Source organism: Aethalodelphis obliquidens, unplaced genomic scaffold (genome assembly GCF_003676395.1).
Source record: "Aethalodelphis obliquidens isolate GAN/ISIS:26980383/991018 unplaced genomic scaffold, ASM367639v1 scaffold62, whole genome shotgun sequence".
Classification (NCBI taxonomy): domain Eukaryota; kingdom Metazoa; phylum Chordata; class Mammalia; order Artiodactyla; family Delphinidae; genus Aethalodelphis; species Aethalodelphis obliquidens.
The window spans coordinates 8644368-8661927 of NW_020838006.1; the positions used below are offsets into that span (position 1 = coordinate 8644368).

General features: G+C 48.0%; 1 protein-coding gene across 3 annotated transcripts in view; it reads left to right on the forward strand.

Moving 5' to 3' along the window:
- ITGA9 (integrin subunit alpha 9) overlaps nucleotides 1–17560 on the forward strand; it is a 353650-nt gene that overhangs the window by 81574 nt on the left and 254516 nt on the right. For all 3 annotated transcript variants that reach the window (XR_003429002.1, XM_027088159.1, XM_027088160.1), the window contains exon 15: nucleotides 5161–5321. Coding sequence is in view for 2 of the 3 variants with exons in the window: in XM_027088159.1 (XP_026943960.1) it covers nucleotides 5161–5321 (161 nt within the window). In the remaining variant the exon portion in view is untranslated. The remainder of the gene's footprint in view (nucleotides 1–5160; nucleotides 5322–17560) is intronic.

Genomic DNA, 17560 nt, shown 5'->3' on the forward strand with positions numbered 1-17560 from the left:
GGGATCTTCCCGCACTGGGGCACGAACCTGTGTCCCCTGCATCGGCAGGCGGACTGTCAACCACTGTGCCACCAGGGAAGCCCGAGCAGCAGCTTCTTAAATCCGTCACAAGGAGTCACTGAAACTCCTGTTGGCTCATTCAATCAACAGATAGTTATTAGGTTCTGAAAGGTGCCAGACTCTGTGCCCAGCGTTGGGCACAGAGCATGGAACAGGCCAGTCAAGGTCCTTGCCCCCATGGAGTGTGTGTGGTCAGCCCTGTGCTCCGTCCTGGGGTGCAGACACCGTGCCCAGCTCAACCCCCAGAACACACTTATAACGGATTTCATCAAGCTATATAAAACAAGAGTTCGGCTCATCTCAAGTCTTATTAACCTTCATTCTTGGCCTGGGGAGCAGCGTGTGGCTCCTGGGAGCCTCCTGGTTGCCATAAGCAAGGCAGGTGAAGGCCATGCCTGAGAGGCCTCTGCCCCTTACCCGCGGGCTGGGCCTGTACCTACTTGCCGGCCAGGCTGAAACCTAAATGCACTTGTCAGTCCTTGGAGACTGAGACTCAAGCTGGCAATCCTGGACTCTCCCCGGAGCACTAAATAGAAACCAGGCAGGGCTGAGCCCTAAGTGGTTGTGTTCTGTGCTCTGACCCAGCTCCCTCATGTTGCTGTGGCTCTCGTATAGCCTGGCGAAGCTGTGAGTGAGCAGGGGGCCTGCCCTACCCCTGGACAAGCAGTAGAGCCCAGGTCCTGATAAATGGCACCAAGGTCATGCAAGCCAGTGGCAGAAATAAGTCTGACACCAGCAAGCTTTCCCCAGACCCTTCCTCTGGTCCTAGGGATGTGTTTCTACTCAAGAGAGCATTTGCACACAGAGAACATTCCCCGAGCTCCTTCTGGTTTCTCGAGAAGCATGGAGATGGGATAATGAGGCAAATCCATGTTCTATGAGGGGGGGGGGGGGGGGGGCTCCTATTCTAATTACCACCTCATTCCTTTGGGGGAGGGCGAGAAAAGTTAGGTAAGTGGAAATAGCCTTTTTTCCCCTCTCCTGGAAAACTCCGAGGGAAGCTCAGAGTAAGTTGAAGGAGGATTTATTAGTAGAATTTCACAGCTGAAATCATGTTCTGATGGAGAATGGGAATGAATCAAAACTCTCTGGGAGCGACCAGAGCCGTGCTGATGCAAGACAGCTGGCTCGATGCTGGCCCGGGCCGGTGTGGGGGGCCCTGGGGAACCAGCTGGGGGGCAGGGAAAGGAGGAGGCTGGAAGCATGACTCTGGGCTGATCAGCTTTTCCATCAAGATGACATCATTCGACATGGCAGGGACACAAGCTGCCAGAAGGAGAGCTGAGGATGTGAAGTGCGCTGTTGGAGCAGGCCCTAATCAGAACCAGCACCTCCCCGGCCCCGGCTGACTGGGCTGGGGGCGGCCGCTAGCAACTCCACCAGCCTGTTGCTCCCGCGGGGTGGGCCGCCGAGCCAAGGGGCTGTCAGGCTGCTTCTCCGGCATCTCGTCTGCTTCTTAGGCGGGGCTCCCTTTTAGACACACTTGGGGTGGGGGCTGATCAAAACTGTTAGCAGCGAGCTCAGGGATTTAGGGTGGTCCACACTTCTTGCCACTCTGGCAGCTACCTCCTCACTCAGGCTGGGTTTCCCATCATGGGTCTCTGGTTTTGTTCTAGAAGAGAGATTTTGCTAAGGTGCTGACTTCTTTTTGTGTAATTTAAAATGCCAAAATAAATTTTAACTCAAGGAGAAGCACTGAGTAGGCAGTTCAAAAGGGGAAATGTTTACAAAATGATTGCACTTGGTGAATTGGGTAATTTGGTCTGTCTGATTGTATGCTTTCTTGTTTTAGAAATATCTGGTAGGTGAGCATGTTGGCATGTGTACAGTCTGCCCATAGCAGAGCAGCGGTTGTGGTCCTCAGCTTGGCGTTAGTAACTCAGCTGTTTCTCCCCTCCCTTGAGTTGCAAGAAGAATCTATTGGGCCAACAATTCTGCAGTGAGATGGGGTTTTGGAGAACTAAGCTTGATGTTTGTAAAGTATCTGCACAGTTCTTGGCACATATGGAGGGTCGAATTCATTCTGTTTTCTGGACTTGTCCCATTTTAATGCAGATTCTTGCAGAAGCAGAGCCTGTATCAAGGATTTGAGTGCACATTGTTGATTCAGGAGGGGATCCCAGGAAACATCAGTAGGAAAGCAGGACCATGAGATAGGAAGGGAAGGCAGCTGTATTAGGGTTCACCAGAGAAGCAGAACCAAGAGGGTGTGTGTATATGGATATTATAGCTCAGAGGCAGTCTGGAAGCAGCACTTCTTTTCTGGGGGGGACCTTGGTCTTTACATTTTAAGGCACTCAACTGATTGGGCGAGGCCCACCTGCATTCTGGAGGGTAATCTGCTTTATTCAAAGTCTACTGATTTAAATGTCAATCCCATCTAAAAAATACCTTCATCGTAACATCCTGATGGGTGTTTGACCAAATATCTGGATACCGTGGCTTAGTCAAGTTGACTAGAAACCATCACAGCAGCTGGATAGAGGGTGTGTTATTAAACAAGTTACCACTGTAACAGGGCGGCGGGAGCAGAATCCTGCTAGGGAAGTCTGGGAGCCAGTGTGGAACACACCTCACGGTTACCCCACCCAAAGGACCAGGGAGCTGGGGTCATGCTTTCCTGAGCGCTGCCCCAGGGGCTTTAGTCCTTGGTGCTCCTGGCCTGCCATGCCCACGGGTGCGTGCCATGCCCACCAAAGCCCTTGGGAAAGGGAATGCAGGTGCCGGCAGTTGGAAGTTGGGCTGGACAGCAGGGAAATGGTAAAAGCCAAGAGGATGTAGGTGGGGCCCTGATGCTATCTGCTCTGTCTTCCTGTGTTCATTTCCACCCAGGCTTTCTCTGGGCTCAGCCATTCATTGCTGACGAGATGGTTCAAACCCTCTGTTCTCTCCTTGGTCACCCTTCATGCCCACCCAGGGGAGGGTGGCTGTAGCTCTCTCACCTGGGAGGACGGCCAGGTGGGGGGCTGTAGCGGGGACCCCACTCAGCAGCTGCTGCCACCACGTTGGTTACCCCACCAAGGTCTTCTGGCTCATCTTCCAGCAACACCCATCTCCAGTCCTGATCCTGCTAAATGAAACTTGGAAACTCACTTCATTTATGTTGTACATATTCTTATTGTTTGGCTGTTGCTCAGGGAAATTGTGATTAGGAGAAAGTAAATTAGCCAAAGTTCAGCTCCAAATCTCTATACTCATTTGATTCTGCTGTCTGTGCATTCCAAGAATGTGAGTTTTTTGTCTGATAATATAAAAAATGCACCAAGAACCAGTATGGTAGGAATAGCCCAACACTGGAGATGAGCAGAGTTCCAGATTCCGCTCTCTGGCCTGCAGCAAGTCTTGTTCCCTCTTGCGCCATCAGTTCCTCATCTGAAAAATGAGGGTCTTGATGTAGATGATCCCTAGGCTTGCCCAAAAGGTTAGACATTCTACGAGTCTACCCCATTTCCTGCACTGTCACCATCAGAGCAGGTATGTAAATCTTGTATAGGTTCCCATGTTTTTTCTGTTGAAGTACTTTCCCGTGTGCTTTCTTCTGTTCCCAAAAATATCTCCTGGGATCATCCAGGTCGCAGGTACCTCCTGGTGATCTAGCCTTGCCTTGGAAATCAGCTGTTTGCTGAAATAAACAAGCTGGGGCAAACCTGCCCTTGCTGACCAGGAATCTGCCAGCTTGGCCTGGCAAGGTCCCTGAGATGGCAGAGGCCCAGGAAAACCATTAAATGCATCAAAAATATACCCTGTGGCAGCTACAGAATGCCAATCCAGGTCACTTTCCTCCTTCGTACCTCCCCCAGTGGCTGATCCCTTTGATGTTATTAAAAGCCAGAGCCATCCGCATGGCCCCAGCTTCACATACTTAAATGCCAGGAGGCATTAGGCTGATTTTTTTTTTGGTGCAAGAGCCCAGCTTCTAGGAGGCTGGTGTGTGGAGCCAGGGCAGGGGCTGGGTCATCCGCTTTCCCACTGCTCAGCAGTCTCATCTGGTCATTTTAGGGACAGAAGCTCCTTTTCTCTCACTTTAAAAATACCACGTTCCCCTGAATCCACAAAGCAACTAAAAGATAGTGTTACGTAAAAAAGTGTTATGGAGGGGCTGACCTCTGAAACAGGGTTCTGTGGGACAGAAAAGCAATGAAATGGGTCTGTTAATACCAAAGCCATATTTACCTAATAAAACACATTGTCCCATACTTACTGACAGATTCTGAAATAATGGAGGCGAAACCCTTTGGGTTTATTTATCCAATGTGTGTTCTCTATCGTGACCATTTTTTAAAGTCCCACACTGTGTCACAGTAGGTTCTGCCATCTGGCATTACACCTTGAGGCACAAGGTGATGAGGTTTCCTTTTTGGGAATGCACCCCAGTACAGACCCCACAGTGGTCATGGTTTTGTTGAACCGATAGGCACCATAAAACTGGTCACTGTATGGCGGCCTAGGAATGAAGTCAGCTTCAGCCGCCCCTGTGTTTCCCTGAGTGAAATCTCCATGAGGGCAGGAGTTTGCCCTCGTTGTTCTTTGATGTGTCTCCCATGCCTGCACAGTGCCCAGCTCAGTGGACCACGGATGGCTACGGTCCAGTAGATGTAGCAGTTATAGAGCCCGACGCAACAGCTGTGCAATGAGTCAGAATTATTGGGTGATTCCTCCCTCGTGTGGGGCATATGTCCTGTTTCTTTATGGGAGTCAGTATTCCATGCAGCCTTGGTGGTTTCAGCAGCTTCTTGTAGTATTCCTTGTAATTGTCCTGCCTTTCAGGACACTAATTGTGTTGGGTACAGCTAACCATTGATGTGTGTATTGGTGGCTCAGATGATAACTCGTGAGGTTTAAATTGTGGGGAGCTGTGAAGTGTGATGCCCAGAGCATCCCCAGGAAGACAGGGCTGTCCCAGTGTCTCCGGATTCTGGGGGTGCCTGGCTGTATATTTCTCTCTGAGATGGTATTGATCGGGGCTGCCTGCCATCAGTCCTCTGTGCAGCAGGGGGCTAGGTATTGTCTGAAGGGTGCTTGTGATCCTCTGAGGGGGTCTGGAGGGGGCCTTGTCACTGTGTCTATCCTCGCTGATGTTTTGACCTTATTCATTGGCAGGCCTGAATTACGTTCTGACGGCTGATATGGCCAAAAAAGAAAAGAGCCAGTTGCCCAGGGTCTACTTTGTGTTGCTGGGAGAGTCCGTGGGTCAGGTCTCAGAGAAGGTGCAGCTGGTCCATTTGGAGGTGACGTGTCATCATTACGTGGCCCATGTGAAGGTCAGTTCTTTTTATCCTCAAACTTTGATCTCTACAGATGTTCATTTGGAACTGGTGGAAACTTTTATTGTGCATTACATATGCTCTGACTTTCAAAATTTTATTTTACAAGGAGGAGAACATTCGTTTCTTCTTTTAAAGTTGGAGTTGGGCAGCTCTTTATTGATCTTACTGTGCTGGTCTTAGCCTTTGAGGGGGGTGATGGTAGGCCAGGAGACCAGCAGTGCTCTCTGGCCTTGCCTTGTTCTCTTGGGATGTTTTTTGTCCTCTCCCCTCTGTGAGGCTCAGTAGTCTTCTCAGAGGAGAGACACAGAAGCACATGCCTCTGAGTCAGCAGTGGTGCTGGATCACACTGTGCCTGATGCCTTTCTCGGTGATTCACTACATATTAGCTCATAGTCAAGGTTAAGGTGTTTTACAACTGGTTTGATTGTTCTCTCTTGATTACTTCCTGTTTATTTTAGGAGTGCATTTTATGGTCCCTTTCCCCCTCAATTAAATAAACTTTCAAAATGTTTTTCTTCTACTGAAATTATTTGTTAAATACACTTTGCTGCTAATTCAGGAGGCCAGGCTTCAATTAGTTACAGAGAGGCCCCTGTGTAGGCAGGTCCTGTCAGGTTGGGAGTCTGGTGCCCATTGCTGCAGGAACAGCCAGCCACTGACCCCCAGGCAGAGACAGCAAAGGAGGTGGAAGGACCCCCATGACCCAAGCCACATGATAGGTAAGATGAATGTGGGTTTTGGTGTCACACAGACCCGGTTTGTGTCCAGTTGGATGAGAATTTTGACTTCTTTGTGTCTTAGTTTCTGCATCTCTAAAATAGTTACCTTAAAAGGTGGTTGTAGAATTAAACATTACATGATGGATATACTTAAAGGACCTTGCACGGAGTCTGCCACACAGCAGGCACTCAGCATTATTATTCGGTTGGACCATACGTAATTGCCAATATTCTAACATTCTTGACTTACAAAAATGATTACATGTAGTTCAACCATTATTAATGACCAGTGGCTTTTTGGATGATAACAAAAATAGACTACGGATTGGAGATGAAGTGTCCTTCTATTATTATGTCGTTAGTGCCAGAGCAGGAGAATAACAGCTGCTTCTGCATGCTTCTGGGTTGTAGATAGAGAAATGCCCCACACATCCATGGCACTTTGGCCCAGAGCCTGAGTCCATGCCCCTGAGATGCTTTTCAGTGGGGCTGGGCTCTGTCTCCTGCCAGGACGCATGCAGGGGCCTGCCCAGACCAGCTGCCCTCAGGCCTGGGCAGTGAAGGCCATTTATAAAGCAAATCATGCTCTTGTTAAGCCAACAAGCCACCCACCTCTCTGGGTCTTAGATGATGTTGGCTCGTGAGCACCCTTGGGGGTATGAGGCCGTCAAGTCAAACACTGCCAGGCCTTCAAGTGCCTGCACTTGGCGTCTCCACACTTCCTGGAGGTGGGGCGTCTTCCCTTGGGTTTCTTTTCTCTTTTTTTAAAAAATTAATTTATTTTAATTTTGGCTGTGTTGTGTCTTTGTTGTTGCGCGTGGGCTTTCTCTGGTTGCGGCGAGCGGGGGCTACTCTTCGTTGCAGTGCGTGGGCTTCTCATCGCGGTGGCTTCTCTTGTTGCAGAGCACGGGCTCTAGGAGCACGGGCTTCAGTAGTTGTAGCATGAGGGCTCAGTAGTTGTGGCTCTCGAGCTCTAGAGTGCAGGCTCAGTAGTTGTGGCGCACGGGCTTAGTTGCTCCGCGGCATGTGGGATCTTCCGAGACCAGGGCTTGAACCCATGTCCCCTGCATTGGCAGGCAGATTCTTAACCACTGTGCCACCAGGAAAGCCCTTCCCTTGGGTTTCTTTATGCTGGTCTCTTCCACAAATACTTTCCTTCTGGGCTCTTGGAACTTCTTGCTTTGACTGAGAGGTTACCCCTTCCCATGTAGCTACCAGGAGTCTTGGCTGCGAGATAGGGCCACACAGAGCCTGCAGGGCTTTGCAAAATACACTCAGAAAACAGCAATAATGAGGTGCAGGCCGGAGGTAGGGCTGTTTCTGTGGTGGCTTCTGAGGATTAACTGGGGAAGAGCAGAGCTGCCCCAGGCTATTGGTCCTGCAATGTCCTAATATCTAGGGTTCCAGACTTAGCAAATAAAAATATTAGACTTCCAGTTAAAACTGAATTTTCAGGTAAACAACAAATCAATTTTTTTTTTAGTATAAGTATGTCCTAAATAGTGCATTTACTTATCCTGAAAGAATTAAAAAAAAAAAAAATTTGTCGTTTATCTGCAATTCACATTTAGCTGGGCATCCAGTTGGAAGGGTCACCCTGACCGATATCCTTCCATCCCACAAGCGGCACTTCTCCCATCAGTCAAAACACTGCTGACAAGGAGAGACATTGGATGGGGGTCAGAAGAATTTGGAGGATGAAGGCAGGGCTCAGGAGCACAGAGCAATCACACACCTTTATGGGATTATTTGGGTCATTTTAAGGAAGAGCAAGAGAGCAGGCTTCAGCAGGGCTTCTTGGACCTAGAAAAATTTGGATATAGTTATTGCTTGGCCATTTTCTCATGCAAGGAGACCGGGGTGGTGGGATCCATCAGGAAGTCACAAGCCTCTGATGCCTTTATGGTTCAGGAGACGCTCAAGGTGGATGATAATTTATAGCCATGTGGGAAGTTTTTTTCTACCAGGCATTGTCTGTGTCATAGCAGAGGACCCTGGGGACTGGCAGAGGGAGCCAGTGAAGGTGAATGCTAATGGGCCCGTTGGCTGTTCGCGATGTGGCCCAGCTGGCTTGGCCTGTGGTTTCTCCAGTTGTGGGAAAACAGCTGTGAAGGCAGTGACCCTTGTGTGGCCGAGGCAGGCAGCAATGCTGGGGGCAGGGAGTGGCAGCCTGGCCACCTCCTGGAGTGGGGCCGCGGGCTGGGAGCTGCTCATCAGGGCGGCAGGGCGTGAGAGCACAGCGCAGCCTTCTCGATGGGGCTGGCGCTGGGATTTATAGACAGTGAAGGAAGAGAGAGAAAAGTGTTCTCGCTTATCACACACCATATGGCACGCAGGCAGGGAGGCAGGCGCTAGGCGCTGGGTGTGTTTTGTTTAGGCTATCTTTAGGTATTTTTTTCCTTTTTTTCTTTAAGCCCATTCCAATCTTTTTTTCCCTTCTTCCTTTTTCCCCGAGGTTTTCATTCCATATATGGCGACAAGTATCTCTATCATAGAAAACTGCTCTGGCTGACACCTGCCTTCCAGGCTGGCTGCGTTGTCCCATTTTGTTCCTTTCACAGCCCTGGTGGGGCCTCCGAGGTGTACCTAATTTTATGATACACTGCATCCTCCTGGGGGTGTGGGTCCACTCTCAAGGCTCACTTGGTCAGCAGAGCTGAGGCAGATTTTGCTGCTTCCTTGGCCTCTCTCCCTCAGAGTCCACAAGCCCCAGTTTGGGGGATGGGCCCCCTTCTACTAGTGAAGGGGCCTAGAAACCTCTGTGGGTCCCCAAGGTCACAGGTGAAAGCCCACACACCTCCCCTCAGCCTCAGGGCTCTCCACAACTTGGCCTCAGTTTACCTGTCCAGCCGCATTTCTGCATCACATCACACGTGCCCTGGGCTCTTGTCAAGGTGGACTGACCCTTTACCCCTGGAATGTGTCCCTCGTGCTTCCCAGTCTTAGTTCTTGTGCTCACCCAGCACCTCTGGCACTTGAGTCACCAGAGGCCCAGGTTTTGTCATATCCGTGTACAACCACGTACCACCTGCATGGTTTTTGCATTTTTTGGTCTCAAACGTGCACCACCTGTGGTATTTTATTTCCTATTTTTTTCTTTCAATCATCCTTTTGCCTGAAAATAATTTATAGCAGAAACTGTACACTCCTGTAAGTGGAACACCAATTATTGCCTGCCAAAAGAGAAAGTAACTGTAAACAAAAATACATTGAAGACACAACAGTGGTGTTGAATTCTAACTGGGCTTCATTCTTTGCTGAAGTCCCTGAAGAAGCGGCCCGCTCTTCCTGTGTGTTAGAAGGGGAAGTTACAGAGTGCTGCGGAAGTATTAAAGACATGCTGGCACCACAATGAACTTTCCCTCTGATGCAATCAGAAGGACTAAATGGGTATTGACTGTGGAGTAACTTTCCAAATGTATGGGTCCTTTTATAGAGCCCTGCCCACGTGCCGTGGGAATCCATGCCATGAACCCCGTATGGAAAGCCCTAGGGCCTGGACTCATTCTGCTTTGATTGGCTGTGCCTTCCCCCTCTTGCCTGCTGAAGGGTTATCTGTGTTTCAAGGCTCAGTCAGCCACCAGGTCTTAAACATCCTCAGCCAGCCGATGTCCTTGGCCCTGGGGAGGCTGCCATCAGCTTCCTGCCTTCTCAGAGCTTGTTCCATGCTGCCCGACTCCCGCTTTTGGAATGATAGGCATGAAACAAATGCTTGCAAGACCCAACTGCGCTGAAGTGACTCATTGGGTCAGCTGGACTGTGGGGTCACAAGGAGCGTCTGATCAGGGACCTCTAACCACTCTTGGACCTCTGGCTGGGAGGTGATGGAGTTGAGGGTTTTGGATGCATGGCCGTGTTCCCTTATCACTCCACCATTTTCTGGTCTCTGTATTTACCTGGACGGTAACTGTGCTCCATCTTCAAGTCCTGCACAGCTCCTTGAGAGAGCCAGCCCTTTGTGAGGTCAGGTGCTTATGTCTGACGGCCAAACGAGAGCCTTTTCAGGAGTGGGGAAAGCAGGCGACAGCTTTGAGCTTATACAGGGACAGTGCAGAAGGCCAGGCGAGGCTGAGCACGGGGTCAGCTGCCTCACTCCCAACTGTGAGGATCCATGATCCCCTGCAGAGGCCTCCAGAAAACCTCTGGTGAGCGAAATCACGTGTCAGACATTGTCAAGGGAGCCAACAACAGGATTAATGTGAAAAGGAAAAAAAAACCCACTCCACACTAGATGAGGGTATATAAAAGCACCGTTGGTTTCTCTGAGTAGCTGCAGATGTTCAGGAGGCTGTTTGTTCTCTTATGTTGCTGGAGAATTCTTCAAGGGAGTTGGAACCTTAAGCTACTGCAGGGCTGGCCTGGCAAAGGGAGGGCAGCACACTGGCCACCGGGCAGTCTCGGAGGTTACGCCGTGGGCTCTGCCCAGATGTTGTAGTTTTTTTTTCCATTTTCACATCCGAAAAAATGCCTTAGGGCCAGCTTCAGTCACATGATAGACTGAGTTTGAAAAGTGTTTGGATCCACTGAATGCCAATTTTCAGAGGTGCTGGAGACTTTTATTTTCTTGTTTAAGAAACAGTTAAGGAAGGAAGATTAAGTTGGAGTAAAGAAGACCTCTGTGTGAGGAAGAGAAGAAAGGAAAACAGCAAAGTTTTCTTCTTTATCTGGGAAGTAAATTGCTAAATCTCTTGATAAAATATCTTAATCATCCTGATAAATCAAATAAATAGCCAAAAAAAAGTTGTAAGATTTGGATACAAAAGGGGATACAGACCTTAGATGTAGGAGGTCATCTTAAAACATTTTTTAAAAATTAGTAATATATGCACATAGTTAAATTTTTTTTTAAAACTGTACTAAAAGTTATAGAAAGAAAGAACATCTCTCAGCACCCCATTTCTCTTCCGAAGGCATCTGTGGTTCCAGTTTCTTGTGTGTCTTCCAAGAGCTTGTTGATGAATACACAAAGCTGTGTTTTACACAAACAGCAGCATGCTGTGGCTCACTGCTGTGCAGCTTCCTTTTTCCTTTTAAAATGCCCAATAGCAGAATAGGTAAGCAGGTTTTGGAAAGGTTGTGCAATGGAATACTACTCAGCAATAACAAAGAATGAACTGCAGATATGCACAGTAACGTGGGCGAATCTCTAAAGCATTATGCTAAGTGAAGGAAGCCAGACTCAAAAGGCTGCTACTATGATTCTATGGAAAAGACCAGCTCAAAAGACAGAAAGCAGATCAGAGGTTTCCAGAGGCCAGGGATGGGGTTGGGTGGTGGCGTCCATGATTGGCTGCAAAGAGTCATGAGGGAAGTTTTGGGGGTGATGAAAATTTTCCAGCAGGATTGCGCTGGTGGTTATATGACTGAATACTTTTATTAAAGCTCAACAAAAAGTTTGCAGGTATACCAGGCTTTAAGAGGAAGATCTGGAGTTGTTTTAGACACACTGAGTTTGAGGGGCCTATTAGATGGTGAAGTGGAGATGTGTATATATGAGTCTGCAGTTTGAGTAGTGGTCTGGGTTATAAGTATAAATTTTGGAGTCATTAGAAGATAGTGTTTAAAGCCATGAGATTTGATGAGATCACCAAGGTAGTGAGAGAGAGAGAGAGAGAGAGAAGGGAAGGAAAGGGGACCGTGGGTACCCAGCACCAGGAGTACTTTTCCTCTTGGTCCCAAGATGGCTGCTGAGTTCCAACCACTGTGTCTTCTTTCCATGCAGGAAGAAGGGGGAAGGGCGAAATGCTCTTGCCATCTAATCTGAGGCCCTTTTAAAGAGCCTCCGATGACTTCTACTAACTCATTGACCATCCATATTTTAAGGGAGGCTGGGAAATGTCAGTTTCATCTGGACACTACAAACCCTAACAGTGTAGAGCTTTGCTCTCCAGTAGAACTTTCTGTGATGTTGGATATGTGCCATATCTGCATTGTCCAATATGGTGGACACTAACCACATATGACTATTGAGAACTTGAAATGTAATGAGTGCCACTGAGGAATTTTTACTTTAATTTTAATTAAAGTTTAAATGTAAACAACCACATGTGGCTACCACTAGTGGCTATCATATTGAACAGTGCAGATTTCTGCTACAGTAGAACACAGAGTCTTCATAGGACATTGGTCACACAAATCAAATGTCACAAGCCAAGTGGAAACAAATAACTGGGGTGAAGTCAAACTGACTGTTTCATTTTGCACTTACATTGATTAAAACCTGAGTTTCAAGAATGCCGTAGAACATGGTCTCTCTCTCCAGGGTTCTTTTGGAGCATTCACACACACGCACACACACTTGCACACACATATCTGCATGCACATACATGTTTCCATAGGCCATAACAGCGGGGGGAGGGGAGCGGTATTAGAATTGAGAAAGTTGGATGGTTCACCCTGAGTTGATCATTTCAGGAGTGTTATAAACTTGCATCTGATGTTTTCTATTTTCTTCTCTGTGGCTTGAAACTATGTAAAAGGTGGCAGTATAGAGGATGGAGATACAATTGCTGGGTCAGGAGGGAGGACATTTTAAGGTTTGAGACATATCACAGAATTGCCTTTTAGAATGTAAAGCCCCCCCCCCCCCCCTCAATGCTCTTGCTAGTACTGGATGGAGAGATTCCTTTTCAACTCATATTTGTGACCCACATGAAGTATACACTTCCCGCTTGGGTAGTGAGGGCTGGGCTGGGCTCATCTGATCTGTGGTCAGCCACGGGGTCTCAGGCAAGTGCTTCACCTGGGTTTCTGAGCTTCCTCAGATGACAGTGGGAAGAATACCAACTTCCTAGTAGGGATCTGATGAGCACTGGGCCCCTTTTCCCTTCTCCTTAACCCGGAAATCTATTATTCTCCCTGGCTGCCTCTGTGTTAGAATGGATCAAGACTCATTTCATAGGTGTTTGGGGAATTTTTAAAAAAATGATTAGAAGCAGATGGTGAAAAGAAAATAGAAAGTATGGAGCAAACAAGAAATAAATGTGGGAAGAGGACAACTCTCTCAGCCGACATCCTCCTTCTCCACCTGGAACAGAGCAAGTCAGAGCCGCTGAGTCAGTTTACAAGGGCTCCTCCAACTTTAATGTGTACACCAGTTACCCGGGGACCTTGTTAAAAGCAGATCTTAGGCAGCAGGTCTGGAGTGAATTTCTGACGAGCTCCCTGGTGATGTCAATGATGCTGGTCCATGGACCACACTCTGAGAAGCAAGGAGCTAGAAGAAGTAGGTACCAAGAGTTCCAGGTAAAGAGTCAAAGGATGATGGCCATGGTCTGGCAGTTTTCCAGGTGGAGCAGGCCTCGGAAGGCCAGCCACTCCCCTCACACTGACGGTGAGAGGTTCCACACCAGTGATGTGGAACCATGGTTCTGATGGTCATGCTCTGGCTTCCTTGTGACCTTGTGCAACCCTGGGGCTCATGCTGATGCTTGTGAGCAGAGGGCATGCCCCTCGTAGAAGGGCTGGTGCAGGCTGTGATTTCTTCCACGTTACCTCACTGCCTGTTGCTTGAAGGACTGTGTTGTCAGCAGTCAGCTTACTGAGCACGATTTTTTCAGCATTTCTGTTTAACTTCATTGGAGTGTTTTGGGCATGACCCAAATAAAAAAGTCAGAAATCCTTTTCTTCCCCAAAGACTAGGAGCTTCTTGAAGTACAAGCTCTTATTAAGCAGAATAATTATGAATTTTTTTGCCCCATCCATTGGGGCAAACAGAGAATGAGAAACCAACTTAGAGACTGCATAGGTTCTTTCTGCATTTGTGAGCAAATACTAGTCACGTGCATTATTTTCCTGGGCAGGTTAGAGTGGGGCACCAGCCTCCTGAGTGACCTCTATTTTTGAGGACGGGGAATTTGCTGGTTGTAGTGAGTGTGGACAGCAGAAAGGGTTCTCTTACTCATAGATAGCCAGGGAAGCCTCTGCACCAAAGAAACCCATTCCTTCCAAGCGGCTGCCTGCAGGTGGCTTTTGGGGTTTTCTCACAAGACAGACCTGGCCTCGTGACATTAGAATTGGAATAATGGTGGGTCCAAGGACAGATCTATCCATATGCATCCCAGAAGTTTTGTGTGAAGAGGATGACAGAAAATTGCTTCTTTTTCTAAATGCATTAGGACTATGTAAGTAAAATACTATAGGCAATAACAACAACAGTGATAATAGCTATCTTTTATTAAACATTTACTGTGCTCAGTGTTTTACGTGCACATTTAATTCTTATAAGAACCCCCCAAAATGTAATTATGAATACTATATACATAAAATTATATGTATTATAATGATATATAATGGATATAAGTAAAATAAAACCCCATTTTAGAGTTGACAAATATGAGACTTAAAACATTTGATTTACTCAAGATCTCACAACTGGTCAGCAGCAAAGTCTTGGGTTTGAATCCTATCTGGCAGCTAAATAGTTCTTAGACCTTGAACAAATTATGTCATCTTAGCACCGTGGTCCACCAGAAGTGATGGTTACTGTAGTTGTTATTAAAAAGGTGATCTGAGGAAGAGAAAGCCCTGGCTCTGGGAGACCTGTCTCCGGGTGAATGGGTGCTTGGTTTCCCATGTTGGTTGGAGAACTTGACTCACAGCTGCTCCTGCACACGTGCGTCCACATCACCTGTGCTCTGTGGCCAGAGGAAAACTCAGGTGTGGGCCGGTGAGCCCAGAGCAGGCAGGGGGCCTGGAGCGATGGAGGTTCTCTTTCCTGCTCTTTGGTCTTCCCGGTCTGTCTTTGGCCTCAACTATTTAAAAAACTAAATGTCATTTATCCTCGTTTTTAGGATCTTGAAGTCTGGTTCATGCATTCAGCCTCCCAGCATGTGTTGGGTGCAGGCTCTGCTGGGTGCAGGGAAATGAAGATGAAAACACCCAGGCTGGCCTTTGAGAATGGTTTCACCCCTGCCTTGGGGCACTGTCTCAGTGCTCAGCTTTGCCCCTCACCCCATGTGTCACTATTTTCAGTTCACTTCTGCACACGTCACTGCTATGGTGACCTCTGCCCAGGTGTGCCTGGGACAGTCCTGGGGTGCACCTGTTGTCCCAGTCCCAGTCATTAATAGTTACCCTTTCCCTTGCAAAGCCTTCCAGTTTGGATGGGAAATTGTGTATGCCACTGCATTTATGGAGCACCCACTGTGTGCCAGACACCGTGCTGAGCCCTGGGGAGATGGAGAACGATGGGCCCTGCCCTGCCTCCAAAGATGTCTTGGTCTATTGGGGCAGCTGTTCTGAAAGCCATGACTTGGCAAGTCAGGCAGCCCCAGCCTTCCAGGCTTCTTGCTTTTGCTCTTATTGGCCCCCTCCCACCACCTCCACCTGTGCAGACCTTCCCTCCTCTCCAGGTCCAGCTTAGTGAGGCTCCTTCTGCAGAATGGCTGCCCACTGTCTGATCCCCCTCTGCCCACCCTCCTCCCTCCACATCCCCCAGGTCAGCTGTGGGCGTTTTCCCCACTGGTGTGACTTCTTGGTGTCATAGTCTTCTCAGACCGTCATAACAAAGGACCACAGAGTAGGTGGCTTGAACAACAATGTTTACTTCTCACAGTTCTGGAGGCTGGAAGTATGAGATCAAGGTGGGTTTCAAGGTCAGCAGGGTTGGTTTCTCCTGAGGCCTCTCTCCTGGGCTTGTTTGTAGGTAGCCACCATCTCCTGGTGTCTGCCCACTGATTTCTCTCCGTACTTGTCTGTGTCCTAATCTCCTCTTCTTATGAAGACTCCAGTCTTATTGGATTAGGGCCCACCCCAAAGACCCCATTTTAGCTTAATGACCCACTCTCCAAACCTGGTCCCATTCTGCGGTATGGGGGTCAGGGATTCAACATACGAACTTTGGAAGGACACACGTCAGCCCACAACGCTCTCACACTTGCTTTTAGCCTCCTCTGTTAATTACTGGCTGCTTGGGGCCGGGAGTACATGACACTTGGCATAGTCACCCGGGCCACACCTCATGGGACCAGCCCCCATGCTTGTCAAATGACTGATTAGGCTCTTTTTTTGTTTCCAACTTGAAGACTTTTTTTACATTGAGGTATACTTAATTTACAATGTTATGTGATTAGGTTCTTAGTGTCATTTCTTATTGTCCATTTCAAGGGCTGAGTAGAGTTAATGGATTGAACTTCAAAGGAGAGATTTTTTTTTTTTTCTGATGTAATGAATCAAACTTTTCTGATCCTGGAAAGAATTTGGTGGATGAGACTTTATGAACACACACACACCCACACACCATAACCATTTTGGGGTCGTTTGTTTAAAAATAAACAAACAAGGAATTCTTTCTGGACAGTCTCTGTCCTTGGGTGTAAATGTAGTACAGGGCGAAGGCAGGGCCCAGATGTTTACCCCACAGTGTTGGTGTGAGGCTAAAACGAGACCTTGCTTATAAAGTGCTAAGCTCTGCACAATGGAAAATACGCAAACACAGACATAAGAGTCTTCTGTAAATGGATTGAGTTGGAATTTCCAGGCAGGTGTTCTCCCTGCCTCTTTTTAGTCCTTTGTGATTTAGCTTTTTATTTATCACCAAAGACCCAGCATATGGTGATTGTGGAGCCGCATGTATGCTCTTCCCAGATCAATGGACCTGCCTCAGAGGGAGAGAGGGAGGGACCCAGACAGTTTCAGGAAATGGTTCAAGGCTATATCATCTCTAAGAAAACGACACAGAGCAGTTGCCCTATGTAGAAAGTCAGCCCTGTCACTCTCTGGGATGCTTGCTGGCCTGGGTGCAAGAAGTCGATTAGGTGGAGGGGCACCCAGGCCCCGAGGCAGTGGTGCCTCCTCTACTTCTATCAAGAAAGGGGAGTTGTCCCAGAGTGGAAACTCTAGAGCAGCTCTGTCCAATAGAAAGGGACTGCAGGCCACATATGGAATTGTAAATTTTCTAGTTGCTATGTTGAACAAGTGAAAACAAGTAAGATTAATTTTAATAACACTGAACCCAGTATATCCAAAATATTATCCACATGTAATCAGTGTAGGTATTATTAGTGAGTTATTTACGTTCTTTCTGGTGCTCGGTCTTTGAAATCCACTGTGTATCTTAGCCACATTTTATGTGCTCATTAGGGAAGTGTGTGCAGTGGTTAGAGTCAACCCTGATCACTTTGGGGACGCTGGGATGGCTGCAGGGGCCTGAGTATATGAGTACGTGAACGCATGTCCTTCATCAACTGGTAGTAAAAGGACACGGTCTATTACCTGTGGTTCTGAGAAACAATATTATAAAGGATGTTTTCATACTTGGACTGGGAAGCCTGCTTCTGAATTTCCTAAACTAGAGTTCGTGGGGCCCATGTGTCCATAGCACGGTGAGGAGGGTCTGCAGAATCTTTCCAGCATTTCAGAAAGCCTTGTGGGAAGCACAGAGATCACCATCCAGCAATGGCATCATTGCTCTCGGCTGGGGTGTTAGTGCTGGTGAGCCCGTGCTGATCAGACCTTCTCCTTGGCTTCTGATGACACTTAGGTGTTCCTGGGGTCGTCCTGGAGGTGGGGGGT